General features: G+C 36.6%; 1 protein-coding gene across 7 annotated transcripts in view; it reads right to left on the bottom strand.

Annotated features, from left to right (window-relative positions):
• Window positions 1–90: 90 nt before the first annotated feature.
• Window positions 91–16895, bottom strand: part of LOC113054639 (calcium/calmodulin-dependent protein kinase type II subunit beta-like) — a 54571-nt gene continuing 37766 nt past the window's right edge. For 2 of the 7 annotated variants that reach the window (XM_026220322.1, XM_026220323.1), the window contains exons 14-18: window positions 10417–10454; window positions 3676–3720; window positions 2003–2051; window positions 1220–1300; window positions 92–297 (exon numbers count right to left, since the gene is read on the bottom strand). In XM_026220322.1, coding sequence (XP_026076107.1) covers window positions 122–297; window positions 1220–1300; window positions 2003–2051; window positions 3676–3720; window positions 10417–10454 — 389 coding nt within the window. In that variant the 3' untranslated portion in view covers window positions 92–121. Of the gene's footprint in view, window positions 298–1219; window positions 1301–2002; window positions 2052–3675; window positions 3721–10416; window positions 10455–15051; window positions 15121–16895 lie in introns of all 7 variants that reach the window. The other 5 variants (XM_026220321.1, XM_026220324.1, XM_026220326.1 and 2 more) reach the window with 5 other exon arrangements.

Raw genomic sequence — 16895 nt, forward strand, 5'->3', positions numbered from 1 at the left:
AAAATGGATCATTATATTATTATTAATAAATAAATGACTGAAAATTAATAATTCATTTCAAAAAGGAGTTACTTTAAATGACAAAAACAATAACATTACAGAATGTGCTAGCCAAAAACATTCACAGCCCCAGTGCATGAGGGTCTGTGCTTAGGTCTGCAGGGGGCGCTATACTCACTCTGCATGATGGGGGTCTGTGGAGGGGATTGTGCTGAGTGGGCTTCTGCTTCACTATCAGGCAATGCCGGGGGTCCCGAACCCTACGGGCGCAGCCCAGGATGTCAGTCAGCTTGGTGGCTGTTTACACACGAGGGTGAGGATGAGGATGAGGGGGGTAATGATGACTGATGATGTGTGCAAGATGACAGAGATTCATCTAAACTTATGCATCTCAGAGTGATGTGTGCATGCCTAGGTGACCAGCGCAACACAACAACAGCAGCAGAGAGTTAATCAGTAAGAGAAAGTAGGGTTCATTGAAGGTCTTTTTTCTTTGATTAGCCAAGACCATTTCCTGCTAGGCTTCTGGAAAACCATGCTTTCATTGCACTTTAATTGACTTCTCAGTTAAAGAAATACTTCAGTAATTTATCCACACTTATTAGTGGTTAAAGAGCAAGTTCACCCAAAAGTAAAAATTCTTCATTTACACACACGTCATGTCATTCTCGGAGTCAATTCTTTTCTGCTGTTTCGGTTCCCATCGACTTCCACTGTATTTTTGTTCAGAAAATGAACCAAAACTGTGTGGTCACCAGCATTCTTCAAAATATCTTCTTTTGCGTCATACAAAAAGGTTAATTTTCTCATATCCCAGTGTTATTTTATGAGATTATGAGATGGAATTTAACCCAGTACAAAAAGTAAATCTGAACCAAAAAATATTGAATGGTTACCCACATTCTTCAAAATATTCTTCATCTTCCACAGAAGAAAGAAAAATCATAATGGTTTGGAATGACATTCAGCAAATGACTGAATTTTCATTTTGGGGTGAACTATCCATTAAGTAATATTGACAGCACACATTTGATATAGGTATTGCAGTCCAAAATCTAAATATTGGAGAGTAGCCAAATCAACCCATATTTTCACATCTACAAGTCACCTCAAGAAAAGTACAACTCAAGGAAAGCTGGTTATTTGTTTATGGATTTAGGGCTAAACAATGCAGTTCAAACCAGCCAGGCCAAACCAAACGAGTGCAGACCAGACTTACAGAAGATGGCAGGGACGGAGCCCGGAGGTGATTGGCTGACTTCAGAGGGGGCTTTAACTGAACTGCTATTTAGGCTTTTCCCTATTGAGTGGGAAGGAAAAGATGGGAAGAGACTGGAAAGATGAGACTGAGAAAGGAGGACATGCAAAGATGGAACATGGCACAGTATTTAACCTATTATTGAGGCTGAGAGATTTAACATGGAAGGGTGGCAAATCGTCCCGCCCACTTCTGTCACTTCAGAGCACGACACTTCCACACAGTCAAAAAACTGCAAGTTGACCTACATTTACCGTGTGAATAAAACACACACAAGCAGAGCCCACTTCTCTTACATTTCTAGTGTTCCTACAGATAAAAATACACTGAAGGTGTCCTGAAACACGCGTCCAGAAGAGCGCACAATGAAACCAACACTTCTTAAGTCAAAATGCCACACCAATGTCACAAAAGTAGCACACACAAATTACATTTCAGTTCAATGAAATGCATTAGATTTTTTTTGTACATGTATAGTTTTAGGCTTCAAAAACTGATAGATCAATTTAAATGCCTCCTTGCTAAATAAACAATTATTATTATTTTTTAAATCTAACACTGTATTTCTGAGTGACACAATACGTTGAAGAAGAAAAATGCACTTGATTTTATCTATCAGAAATTGACAGGATTGTGAAAAGTGTCCTTATAGGGCTTTGGGTGATGTCTTCAGAACTGGAAAGTCCTTGGTAAAATCACCACAGATCATGGTTTAAAATAAATGAATAAAAAAAGGCCGCTCACCTTTGACATCTTCATCTTCAATGGTGGTGTTGCTGCTGTCTGAAGATTCCTGCAAGACGGACAAAAGCAATCATTGTCTGACCTCACACCTTCACTAACACACACACACACACACAACACACCAAAAAAACATTTATTCAACAAACAGCGACTAACTCCAATAAAGCACGACCAGTACTACCACTGAGACAGATGGGATAATCATCTCCACAAATGAAGTCATACATTCTCCACTTCTCGTGACTGACACTTAAAACAGTAGTGTAGACACTCGTGGGCTCTAGATCAATCCTGACAGTACGAGAGGTTTAATCTCGGGCTCAGCCACCTGGTGAGGCTAGAACACAGCCATTCAATGAAACCCAGCATCTCCACCTCTCTTTCCCAGATGGCAGCAATGAGAACACAGCCGTCTGCACCCTCCCCTCTGCATATGCATGTAACCACCCCACACACACACACACACAGAGGAACTTAATAGCTTGCATTTTGCTTTTGAAGTATTACAAATGCAAATGACTGAGCCCGCCGTCTGCTCGTGTTTCTCTCTACAGGTTCCCGTGGGCGAGTTATCAGCCCACCACAGGCACTCTCAAGGGTCTGAGCCGCAGACAAACGGACTGTCAGACATCAGCCAGCTGTGGCCATGCATACGGCCAGAGAGGGAGAGGAGCATTATGGAGGCAGGATAGGAAAATTTTTGGTAAAAGTGAGAAAGTCAGATTGGATGATTTCAAACAGTGGTCTTTAATAATGCAGAAATAAATAACAGTATGAAATATATGTTTAAAAATGTCTTCATTTCAGTTCAAGTTTTAGAAATTTAGGAGCGTTCCTATCATTTTAACAGGCTTTTTCAGTTTTAGTGATTGATATTTATCAGGTTAAACTAAATTAAAATGAGAAGCATTGCCTTGACTACTCGCTGAATGAATAAAAGTCCTATTTTACACTACTGTTTAAAAGTTTGAGGTCAGGAGGAAGAAAAAAAAAGTGTCTCTCAGATTCCACAAAAATATTATGCATTGCAACTGTTTTCAACATTGACAATAATAAGCAAATCAGCATATCATAATGATTTCTCTGAAGGATCATGTGACACTGGAGATTAGAGTAATGATGCTGAAAATTAGGCTACGCATTACAGAAATAAATTTTATTTTAAAACATACTGAAATAGAAAAAAGTTATTTTAAATTGTAAAATATTTCATAATTATACCATTTTTACTGTATTTTTTAGTGTTGTTTTTTTATATTTTTACCACAGCTTTATTAAGCATGATACTTTAAAAAAAAAAAAACTCTTACAACCCAAAACCTTTCAAAAGCAGCGCAATTTTTTTCTTGTTGACTAAACGGTTTAATTTCTTGTAAAATGTAAAATGCTCTCATGTTGAAATCCAACTAATTTCTGCATGTGTGTATTGGCTAACAAGGGTCAAAAGAGCACTGTGTCATTATTCTCCCTGAAACAATTAACACTGAACACTGTACATCACACACTTTCCCATCCTAATGCGACTTCACGCTCTCTCACGATCCCAAAACAACATCCTCGCTCGCACCACAGAATCAAGACACTGGCAGCAGACGACAGAGGCACAGAGAGGAGGAGAGAAAAGTGAAGGATGAAAGCGAAGAGGATGCGGAGAGAGGTGCAGAAGGATGTACCTTGATCCCATCCACTGGGTTATGGATTACAGTGGTCTGAGGCTCCTAAAGAGAAAGAGAGAGAAGAGGAGAAGACAGCAAGATAGAGAGGAAAAAACAGGAGCAAAATGAGATGAAGGTGAGAGGTGGCAAGAATAAACAAGAGTTAGCAAAAAAAAGACAAAGGATGGATAGAGAGCAGGCAGCTCGAGAGAGAGAGAGAAAGAGAGGAAGTCACTCTGGTTAAAAGCAGAGGACAGCCGAAGGTCAAAGCCCAACATCTAAAGCCAGTCCTGAGATGTGAACGCATCTAAACCTAGCATAAACACTGCAAATCTACAACTTCTTAAAGAACTTCTGAATATTAGGTACTTTCATTTAAAACAAAATGCATAGAAATCACAAAGATATTGTCTGAGGGTAAGATAAGCTTAAAGGAGTGTGAAATGTGCGCAACAAAATATGATTATCTCTATCAAAATATTAAAATAGTTCTGTGTTAAGATGTGTTAACACACAATGTTCAAGAGAAGTTTTGATCTTTAATTACATAAAATGTTGAAAACCTGCAGCTGAACCATCCAAAATGGTCCAAAAATGGGAATCATAAAGGAACTTTTTGAGTTAAAATGTAAATAATTCTAAATCAAAATAAAAACATACTAAAAAAAGATATAAAATCATCATGTGACTATTAACTTATTTCAGAGAACTGTGAACTTTTATAGTTTTGTTTAATTATAGAATATTAACTTTATTCTCAGTTTATATATCAACTTAATATTTTAGATCCGCTGACAAATAGTTTGGGAATCCCTAAATTAAATTAAATTAAATTAAATTAAATTAAATTAAATTAAATTAAATTAAATTAAATTAATTAAATTAAATTAAATTAAATTAAATTAAATTTCATTTTTTCAATCTAATGCAATGACATGTTCATTTAAATGTGACTCCAAAATGCTTTTTGGATCACTGTATCTATCAAAATAGTTATTTCAAACTAATTTTAACGTAACTATAAGAAATCTGGGTTTTATTAGATGATATTGTACTGGTTTACATCAGACATTATTAATTACCAATTACAGAAATAATACAAATAAATAATGTCTGTACATCACGGTTTACACCATTAGGTTATAAAAAAAAGCCAGTAATGCACAGAGACGTACACACAAAAACATACATTTAATGAAACATTTATGACGGTCATAATGAGATTCAAAAATAGTTTAAACACATAGAGCCAACATCTAAGTCTGGTTGGTCTGCCGTTGATGTTCATGCACAATGTTCATGACACACTCAGCACACATCTGCGTGAAACATGAACTAACTTGAAGCTCAAACCATCAGAATTCTTCAAATCTGGATTATTAAAAATGATCCACCATAACACTGACATTGTTTCGATGGCAGATGAAGATTGCTATTGGATTCAAGTCACTACAGACACACAGCGTCTAGGACAGGTGGCCTGAGACGAGGCAGACGCTGACACAGACAGACATGTGTGAGACAGGAGAAGGAAGCCAAAGCGACAGACGAGTCGGACGAGAAGACTGAGCGAGAGAGAACAGAGAGGAACAAGGAGGTAAATACCAGAGCAGGAGAAAGGGACGTTTCCTTTGGGACTGGTGACTATGCTGTTTTTCACACTGTTTGACTGTGGCTGTGCAGAACACAAAAACAGTGTTAAAGGATGTCAGCGGGTGTTTCAGGGCGAGAGAAGAGAGAAATACAGAGAGAGAGCAGCTGACAACGTGTTTTGGCAGTGAGAGAGCACCGTTTCTCATACTGAACACACAACAGTCCAAATTATGAAGCAATAAAACAATAAATAAGACATTTTAACAAAATAAGGCTTCTAGTTGGGAGCGTTCAAATTATTTGCCATTTTGCCAAATATTTCATGACAATTTAGCAACTATCCCCGAAAATTTCTGATTAACATTGATGCATCTGGATGTTTTCCATTTAATATTTGCTATTTTTTAAATAATTTATGTATTAATTTAATAATCAATTAACAGATTAGAAAGATTAGAAGACAGACCAAAAGATAGATTAAACAATAGATAGACTTTTAAAAAAAATAATATATAATTAATATAATTTTAAATATTGTTAAGTAACTGATTCATTATTAATTTGAATAATAAACCGATTATAGATAGAACAATAGATGGAACGACAGACCAACAGGATACCTTAGTTTCTGTTTTTGTACTTTCCCATAATTTTCAATTCAATTTTCAATTTCATTTTGTGATTATCATTAGATTATCATCAAAAATGATATGATGTAAAAAAATAATTACTAATGTGTACAAATACTTTATTTATATTGCACTGCATTACAGTATTGATAAATTGTTTTTAAATTTCTTAAGACAATATAACTTTTGTTGTGTGTGTGTGTGTGTGTGTGTGGCCCCGACAATATTTAACAAACTGTGTGAAGTTCACTCTTTTAACATAAAATAATTATTTATTGCATTGCACTGCTGGAAAATCCACTTAAACCAAGTGTCTGAAAGCTGGTTTTCACATGGTTTCTAAGTGGTCCAAGCTGCTCATTTGCTCATCCAAATGCTTACAACAAAGTTGACTTGGCAAACTGTGTTCATAAAGCTACGTTAAAGCTAGTAGATCAGCCTGGACCTGCAAAAAAAACAGCATTTCCATCTTAAAATGCTGTTTCCCCCCCCAGCAGGAAGAATAAAAGGAAACAAAATAAAAATGCAAACAGAAGTAACAAAACAGTTCAGAAAACCTGTTTTTTTTTTTTTTTAGAGAATGTTGCAGTAGGAAAGCACAACTAGAGGAGAGTCCTTCTGGATCTAGAATTGAGTTCATTCACAGACAACAGCAGACAGACACACAGACACAAGGAAGCAACAACGAAAAGACCAACACTAAAGACTTCTGCACCACAGTCTAAAACCAACACAACAACAGTCAACACTGACTCGCTACAACCCTACAATAACGTCAACCCAAAAACACTCCGACCCTCGCCTGCGTCTGAGGAGTCATTTAGTGCCATCTGACCCTTTAAATCAACCGCTCGACATTTGAGCAAGAGAAGAATCAATACAGATCATTACAGAGGAAGACAGGATTTATGCATTAAATGACATAAAAGCCCAACAGGATGAGCAAATGCACGAATGGATAAACAAGAGTGCGATGAGAAGGGGACGGAGGGATAAAGAGATTAGAAATGAATATCATTCTCACCATGTACTGAACGGTGGAGCTGGACTTCCGTTTCTGGGTGGAAAGGGGGCGATGGAGGGATGGGATGAGAGAGTTACAATACATGTTATGATGAACATTAAACACAGAATGGCACAGATGTATGAGAGGCAGGAAGGTTGAGAGAAGGAGCGCGTGTGGGTTTTTGGCAAGAAAGTGAGTTCGTCTGGAGGATAAAAGAGTTTTGATGTGGTTTAATTTCCAGAACAGTCCTTAAGTCCTGACAGATAGATAGATAGATAGATGCTAGATTAATTTCTTTAAATTACAATTCAGTAAATCCTCTTCCTGTCATTCCATTTCTACTTCCTGTCCCTTTATTCATCTGTTGTTTCTTTCGCCCTGAGCATGTGTTTGTATGTGTCTGTAAGAGTTAAATCACACTTATCCAGGCATCCCCTCACAATTCCTCCTGCTGTGGTGCTCTTCATCACACTCCAGCACGAAAGGCAGGAGAGAGAGAATACCGGAGCGTGGAAAAAAGCGGGAAACATCAGAATGAAGGAGTGTGGCGAGCCAGTTGCTAAGCAATGAGTGAGGCTCAGTGGAAGTGTCTATTTCCGTCTCTTGGCTCCCTGGGTTCAAACCGCCAGCTATTTTTGGAGCGAGAGCTACATTCTCTCCTGCCGCTGCACTCACACTCGGGATCGGGATGATGTAGTGGATCCAGGAGCGAGGCGTGGGTGGAGGAATCATGGAATGATTGGCGATGAGAGACAGAAAGTGTCTCATTAGTGCGGCTGACAATCACAGGGCCGATGAAACATCACACCTGCCCGAGCGGCTAATGAGAGTGGCAGAAAAAATGAACGATTCCCACCACAGGTGCAGTTCTGAGTGAACTTGTGGAGGAGATCCTCTCAGCGGCTAACAGGAAGTGAACTCAGCTGAGGAAGAGAACACAGTCTGACTGAAATGCTGATGTGGGCGGCGTGCATGCTGATTCAGACTCAACCGCAGTCAGATACGGAGAGAAGAGACAATATGAATGCATATTGGTCACTACACTACTGATCAAAACTCTGGGGTCAATAAAACATTTTTTTAAAAAAACATTTCTTCTACTCAGCAGAAAGGCACTAAACTGATCAAAAGTGACAGTAATGCATTTCTAATGTTACAAAATATTTATATTTCAAATAAATTATTTCAGTTAGTGGCCAAGGCAACATTTTAAATTTGAATTCAGTTTAAATTGATGTATTAAAATAAACTGGAACAATTATTATTAATAAAAAAAAATTATGTGTATGTGTGTGTGTGTGTGTGTGTGTGTATCTATATATATATATATATATATATATATATATATATATATATATATATATATATATATTATATATATATATACATACACACACACACACACACACACACACACACACACACACACACACAAAAAATTACAAAAATGCAACAAAATTACAACAATTTTAACAAAAATTAAAACGGAAAATAAAAACATAATTCAACATATTAATAAAAACTATAATAGTATCTCAATGGTACTTAACATATTCATAGGAGATGTTTTTCAAAAACATTAAACATCAAACACCCCAAACTTCTGAAAATTAGTGTATATGCCAATATCAGTGTTTTTGTGTAGTTCCATACTGGAAGCATATTATATCAGATTTGTTCAATATTTCTATGATGGGACAAAAGTACTAAAACTTCTACTCTACATATAACGTGTTCATTTCTGACATCTAGTCTAAAGAGACTAGTCTAAACATTTTAATAGACAGCTAGAAAGAAAAGGCTGTGAAGCGGGAGCACTCTATGTACAAATTTAAAGCATTGTCTTTGACTTGAAAACATCCTCATTTATTCAGGAGTTAATGTTAGAAACGCAACATCAGTCGCAGGATTTTCCTTGGAGTGCTTTTTAGCGTCGATCTCATGAAAAACCTGCACGCTAAAAGATTACTTAACGTATGATTAATACTCAGAGTGGAGGGGATTATTCTCTAGATTAGACTCCATATCCAATCCCTAATAGAGAGCAGTCACAGTTTCATTTCTAACTCTGCGGTGCAACAGAGGTGAAAGCCGACCTTTTTACTCTGTCTGAGAGGATTATGCGTTATCAGAACAAATGAACCTGCAAGTGCACTCTCTCTAACAGCTCATTACGGGTCGGAGGTCAACATCTGTGCGCGTTCACCTGATGCTGCGTGGTGCACACCGGCGAAACCGACTGGAATGCTCTGAATGCAATGACTGAGGCACTATGGGTAAACTATATAGAGATAATAATCAGATAAAAAGCAGATCAGAAATTAAAGAAAGATCAAGGTTGAGCGCAGAAGCTTATACTAGGGCTGGGCGGTATGACGCAGTATGGGTGAACTAGTAAAGATTTTGCTAAACTGTGGTGCAATTTGTTAAAAATCTGACGTGTGTAGTTGTTAAAGGTTGCAACCAGAGATTTTATTGTTTCAAGCTAGTTTCAGTTTTGAATGTGAAAAACAAATGCCTTGGCATGAAAAAGCTGAAGTGCTGAAGTTAATAAAACGTAAACTGAAATAAAACTAAAATAGAAGCAAAAATATTTTTTTAAGAAAAAGTAATATTGAATAAAAATTAGAAATTAAACGTAATTGTAAATTTCTAAAACTAAAACAAAAAAATAAACTTAACATAACTGAAACGTCAGAAAACTATTAAATTAAAATTTGAAAATTAAAAATAAGTGAAAGTACTAAAGTGTAAAAAACACTAAATATAAACATTTAGAAAAGATCAAAACAAATGAATGACAAAAGCACATAAAATTACTAAAATTCTAACTAAAATATACAAATTATAAATTAAAATAAATACTATGATAGTTTATACATTTAAAATAAATATAAAATGTAATTCAACATTTATAAATGCAATGATAGACTATAAATTAAAATAAAATAACACTGGTTGCAGCATCACAAATAGTCACAGTTGCTCCTATAAAGGTTATTTTACACCATGTATAGCTCATCCAATCATATTTACATGCATTACTGGTTTAAACGGTTTCATAATCTTTAAAAAAAAACTTCATTCATTGAGTTGCAAAAAACTAAATGAGATTCCTTGTACACCATTTTATTCACGGAATAATCCAAAAATAGGTTTTAGTATGTAGTAATATAATACATAAAACATTTTTGGATTGAATTTCGGAGAAAAATGGCTATACTGTGATATGTCATATTATGAAATAAGATTACTATACCACACACCACCAGTTTACTTAGTGAACACCCAATGAATCTAATCTCACAGAATAGACACACTGCTAGAAAGGACAGAACATGGAGACAAATAACACAAACACACAAATCTGCTGCAGATCAGACACACAGTGGACGCCAGAACTTCCAACAATTAAAGGACAAGAAACATTCAGGAATCCCTCCTCTATTGGAAACTGTGCTTTGCGAATGTGAACAGAAAGAGAAAAAGTTATGAGAAAGGGAAGAAGAAAAAGGAATGAGAAAGTCTTACCTTGACATCGGCCTTCCTGTTGAGCAGGCTCTTGGCTGCTGTAGACGGGGAGAGAGAAAACGCAAACATCAGCATGCTTTGACAGGAGCAACAGTCAACATTAATGAAGCACTAATGATGCTCGGCCAAACATGTCACATAACCGTCCGAGCCAGCTGGGGACATCCCTCCCACCCCACATCTAGAGGATTACATCCATCTAAAACACTACATGCGGAGTGTATGTCCGCACACGCATCACCACAGGAGCGTGCCGTGTTTTGGTGTATGCACGGTGCGGCCCACACAGAAACCTGCTAGAATTAATCACAAACTTTGATCGAAACTTCCCGTCCAGGAGTGAGGGGTTAGAGACTGTCATGCACACACGATGCTGGTGCACATGCAGAAGAGTGCAAACACACACACACACAGTTACTTAGCTAAATTAAGATATAGCATAGACTTCTGTTGTTTTTATAGAATGCAAATTAATAGCTAATAAATATCCATAAAACAAGGTCAATTTAGATAAGATCATTTAGTTTTTTCTTTGTTTTAAGCAATAATCAAACAAAATTACATGTTTTTTTATGCTATAATAAACAAAATAAAAATGTAAATGTATGGAAACAGGTATTCATGTATATAATAGTTATATAATATTTAAGTTTCTTTTATTTTATTTTCAAGACAAAAATTATGATACTTTTTTATACATTTAAAACTAGTGTTAAACTAAACATAACCCTAATTTTGACCTTAAAATAAACTCCCCCCCTCCCCATTTTTTGGATTAAAAAACATTTACAATATTTTATTTGAAAATATATTTTAATAAGTTTTTAAATTATTTCAATGATTAAGATAGAACAGACTTCTATTATCTTTATATAAAGCTAATTCATAACTAGTAAATATCCATAAAACAAATAAATTTACTTAAAAAGTCAAATTGCATTAGTTAAACAATTTGATTTCTTTCCTTTGTTTTTAAGCATAAACCTAGCAAAATGACCTGGGCTCTATGCTCAAATTAAGATCAAAATATATAATACAATATTTACAATAAATGTTTATTTTAACTTAATTTAATGCATCCTTGTTTAAAGTATTATAAAAAAAAAAAAATTAAAAAAATAAAAAACAGACCACAAACATTTTTACGGCAGTGTATATTATTCACTTTATCTATAAATAATTTGTATTACCTCCCAATAGAGTGTCAGATTTAGTTAACTTCTATCCTTAAGTACAGATAAATTAAGCCACAAACACACGCACGCTGCAGTTAAAGCATGATACGTTCAGATATTTGGTTCATGGGGCGACAAGGACCTGCAAGTTCCTTGCCACAAAATAAAATGTTAATGTTTGTCAAAGTGAATAAAAACCATCTAAGACAACTTCTCATCACTAAAATGACATCGAATGAAATGAAGCCTGCAAATATGAACTTTAAATCTTTTCTGCCATGCCAACACAGAAAGAAATTTTCTTAGCATTTCTACAAGTCTAAAGTACCCTGACTTTATTAATCCGTGCAGATAAGGGGAAGGTGCTGTGTGAAGGGAGGGTTGAGAAAGAGAGAAAGAGACAGAATCTTACCTTGACACAAAGGTTAGAGGCAGAGAAGAATGGAGAGAAGGAGAGATTAAGAAAGAATAGATTAAGAGAGAGAGAGAGAGAGAGAGAGAGAGATCAGCACAGGTTCATCTGGAGTGTGTTTGTCTGGATGAGGGCAGGGGGTTCAAATGTGGGTTTCTTAACTGATGTATAACAAAAGGTTTATGTTCCCTCTTTGGTTTTATTTTTCAAATCCTCATCTTGTGCCGTTTTCAAGCCCTTTGCTCCATGACACAATTGTAGTGACACCTAGAGGGCACCTAAAACACCTGAGACACGTACACAAAAACACTGCAAAGGTGCAGAGGAGAAATGCAGAAACAGTCATCTGTGGGGAATAAAAAATAAAGGATCTACAAAACTTTCTGAAAAATTCGGACTGCTAGGAATTAATTTAAAATTGTGAAGCAGTGCACTATGGGTAAACATTGGTGTGTTATAATCATTATCAAACTAAATCCTACACAAGTATAAATAGACTAGACTAGTTTTGGACTGAAATAAAATATTGAAATATTGGAAGCTAGATTTATTTTAATGTCCGTGGATCATGCTTAAAGCATGCTGTTGATTGTTGACCCTCAATGTAAAGAAATGGTTACAAAATGTGGTTACAGAAAATAAAGGTGTAGTTCACCCCAAATTCGCCCTCATGTTGTTCCAAACCTGTAAGCATTTCCTTATTCTGTTCAACACAAAAGATGATATTTTGAAGAATGTTGGTGACTGGATTCAGTCCCGAAACAGGTTCAGGTCCCATTTACTTCTATTGTATGGACAAAAAAATACTATGGAAGTCAATGGGATACAAAACTTTTATGTTCCACAGAAGCAAGAGTCATACAGTTTTGGAACGACATGGGAGTGAGTAAAGGATGACAGAATTTCATTTTTGAATGGACTACCTAGAAAATAATCTGCTAATAATATTCCTTTAATCATCACTGAAAACCTGCTGCATGGATGCTGGAATCAGCCAAGAGTTAAAATACCAGATCTCTGCAAACAATCCTAGAATTTAGTGCTGAAAGGACATTGAACCCCCTTTCCTGAACACACAGGTTTAAGACATGCACTCGGATCGGCTCGGAAAACATCAGGCTTCTCCTGCGTCAGGAGACATGCGTGCGCTCTCGTGCAATGTTCAGTCATCAGCAGGCACGCAAGAGAAAGAGAGAGAAACCTACAATTAAGAGATCGGACACAAAAGAAACCCAAGGGAAGAAGAAGAAAGAGGCAGAACACTGAAGGATGGATGGATGGATGGATGGAGCAAGCGGAGATGTAGAGGAGAGAGAAAGTGAGTGCAAATAGAAAGAAGAAGAGATAGAAGGAGAGAGAGAATAAAGGGACCCTGTTGGAAAATCCAACTAAAACCAGCTGCTTTGAATCTGATGGGCCGTCTGCTGTGCTATTTATGTTCAGGAAGCATCGATTTTAGATTTACCTGGACATGAACATCACATTACAACAAACTGAACTGCTGCAGATGGTGTTTTTCGATCTAAATCTGTGGTCACACATGACTTTGTGCTCCCTTCACTTCTATTTATATCCACGCGAGTCGAGAAACGCTGAAAGACTTCTGCAGATAATCATCATAGAGAGACTATATTGACCTAGGCTTGACATTAAATGACATCTGCTTGTTTATATGTTTGGTGAGGCCTGGTTCTGATCAGGTAGATGATTATGGTCAAGCTGGTTAGAGCTGGTAACCGCTTTAGAACGGCAGGATGCCAGTGACCACATCTGAAATCCCCCAGCTTGACTGCCTTAAAATGATATGACCTGTATTTTCAGCAGGAGAGATGATTCTGTGGGGTGTTTTCACACTGATCATGATTTGCATCAACAAACTGACGAGAAGTCATTTATTTATTTTTAGATTTGCCGGTTTCAGTAGAAACTACTTGCGATGTGATCTGCCCATGTTTAGTGATGAAAAAGCTATTTTTACTTGATGCAAATAAGAGTAGCAACTTCCAATAGAAGTGAGTAATTACACCATTTATGATACAGTAATATTGTGAAATACTTTTTACAATTTAAAATAGTGTTTATTTTTGAATATATTGTAAAATGCACTTTATTCTTGTGATGCGCAGCTGAATTTTCAGCATCATTCCTCCAGTCTTCAGTGTCACATTATCTTCAGAAATCATTCTGATATACTGATTTGCTGCTCAAGAAACATGTCATATTATTAACAATGTTGAAAACTGAATCAGAATGAGCTGTTGTCCTGCTTCACATTTTTGTGGAAACCACAACACAGTTCTTTTTCAGGATTCTTTGGTGATTATTAAGTTCAAAAGAACAGTATTTATTTGAAAGAAATCTTCTGTAACATTATAAATGTATTTGTTTGATCTATTTAAAGCATCCTAGATTGAATAAAAGTATTACAAAAATATTATACAAAATATGGTAGCATATATCCAAGGTATGCGTTTTATCAACCCTAGAAATTAAACCCATGCACAGCTGTTCTAATACAAAGCATCAAAAAACTGCATTTTAAATCAGTTTGTTTAATGCATTAATAATCATTGACTTTGTTCTTGGATTATGCACTTCTGCAATTACAACACTTTCCTATCCAGAATTCAAATTTTCAGCATGCAAAGGAAATAAAACCTGATCCATTTATGATCAGATAATAACAAACTACAGCTGGTTACACAGCCCTAGGCAGTTTGAATGGCTCCACAATCAACAATACGGATACACAAGGTTACGAGCAGAGATGCATATCACAGCCAGTGTGACAGGGCTTAATGAAAACAACAAGAGAGAGAGAGAGATCAAGAGGAAAAAGAGAGCTAGAAATAAAGAGGAAAGAGAGATCTAACGGCCATTCCCAAAGTCAGCCAGCGGCGTCTGCAGTGCTGAACAGGAGACCGCTGTAACCGTGTCATGCTCCAAGCTCCATGCTGAATATGAATCATGATAAGCAGAAAATGAAGCAGAGAGGATGGATGGATGGATAGATGGAGGATGGGTTGAGACGTGAGGGAAGAGGGCTACCTTGTTCCACCAGACTGGTGGTGGTACCGGCTGCAGAGACGCTGGCGGGTGCCGTGGTCTGCCTGCCCACTGCCACACACACACACACACACACACACATATGCCCATCATGCCACAGACTACTGGTTCTCAACTGGTTTTGCCAACACAACATCAAAATTGTTTAGAGCACAAAAATGTCCAGAAAACATCTATGGCCTATTTCATCCAGCCGGTTTCACACCGTGACCTAACCAGACACGACATGACACCGCGATTCACGATAAAAGCCATCTTTTCCATGTTTTTGTCCTACCCAGGCGCTGGAACAACAGCACACACAAACTATGATGATATTTATCTCAGGTACTGATTATGTGCTTTATTTAATATTAAAAGTGTGATTTTGAATATCATTTTGCATGATCTTTAAAGCCATACTAAAAGCAACAATGGTAATTTACCTCAGATCTTGACAATAAATTAACGAACATAGAACGTTAAACCTGTGAACTCAAAGTAAACCAACAAGTGTTTTCCATGGCAAACACTGTATCAGTCACTCAGTATCAATTTTTAATGATGCTAGATGTTAATATTTATTAATTTAATGTATCCATTTCACCGTGAGAGCAGTGCACTTGCAGAGAGAAGAAGCCACTTGATTTCTTGATGCATCGATTACAATCCTGCTGATGTATATGAATCAGTCTTGAAACATGGATTTTTTTTAACCACACACACACACACACACACACATTTTCTTTCCACTGTCTTCTCATACCTTTGAGCAGCTGTGATGTTAACCCTGCCTTCGAAATGTGTTTAACTTTATCATATTTTTCAAGGATCTCTTTAATCTTTAGCAGAGAAATGAAATGTGCTGACTCTCATGAGAAATGAATAGAAACTGAGGCTCTCCACATTTCGTGTGATTTGCTGCCCACCGCTGATGTCACACTTTAATGTGCACAAGCTCTAGAGTTAATCATGAACTCTGAATTAACCTCTTCGTTGACAAAGAATATTTTTGGTGAACCTGCTAAACTGATACACAACCGGTCATGTTGACTAATTTGTCAACCTGTCCGATATTACCCTCTTCCAAGTGACATGAATTTTTAAACAAAATAGCGCAAACCTTTTTACATGACATTACATTTTAGGTCACGGACCACCAGTTGAGAACCACTGCTGTAGACATTGAGAGAGAAACCAAAGGACAGAGCAGTCTGTTAGCATGGAGAGAGTTAGCCGGAAACACAAGCCGCTGTCTGCAACCAGAGAGGGATCTTGAGAGTCCATTACAGTAGGTGGTGTAATCATATAATAAGGTTTCTCCTGTCACTCTGGAATAAAGAAAAGGCTCATTTTCTTGTCGAGCTCTCCTCGGGGAGCCACTCTCTCCTATCAGCAGGAAACACATCACTTTCGCTAGCACCAATCTATACTATTGCAAAACAGAGCAAAGCATTTATTTGGGGGTTGGGGTTTTGACGTTGTGAGGAGGCAGTAGAAATACAGAAGGGAAAGAAAAATGATAGAATAGGTTATCGAGAGGACAAACAGAAAAAAAACACTTATCACACATTAAAGGGCTATATTCCTTTACTTGTTCCTCTTAAATAAAAAATTAAAAAGGTCAATCTGCAAAAACATTCGCCTGCATTTACTCTATTCATATACAGCACAAACAATATACTCAGATTCATGAATAAATGGCTCATTAAAATATAGGTTTGAATCAGTCTAACGAGCTGTATTCATCAGAGCCATTACTAAAATAACAAAAGTATCTTACTAAATGGATGTTTATATTATGTGTAGTTAAAGATGTTCAAAACTGTACCGAGGTATATTTGTTG

Source organism: Carassius auratus, chromosome 35 (assembly GCF_003368295.1).
Source record: "Carassius auratus strain Wakin chromosome 35, ASM336829v1, whole genome shotgun sequence".
NCBI classification, from domain to species: domain Eukaryota; kingdom Metazoa; phylum Chordata; class Actinopteri; order Cypriniformes; family Cyprinidae; genus Carassius; species Carassius auratus.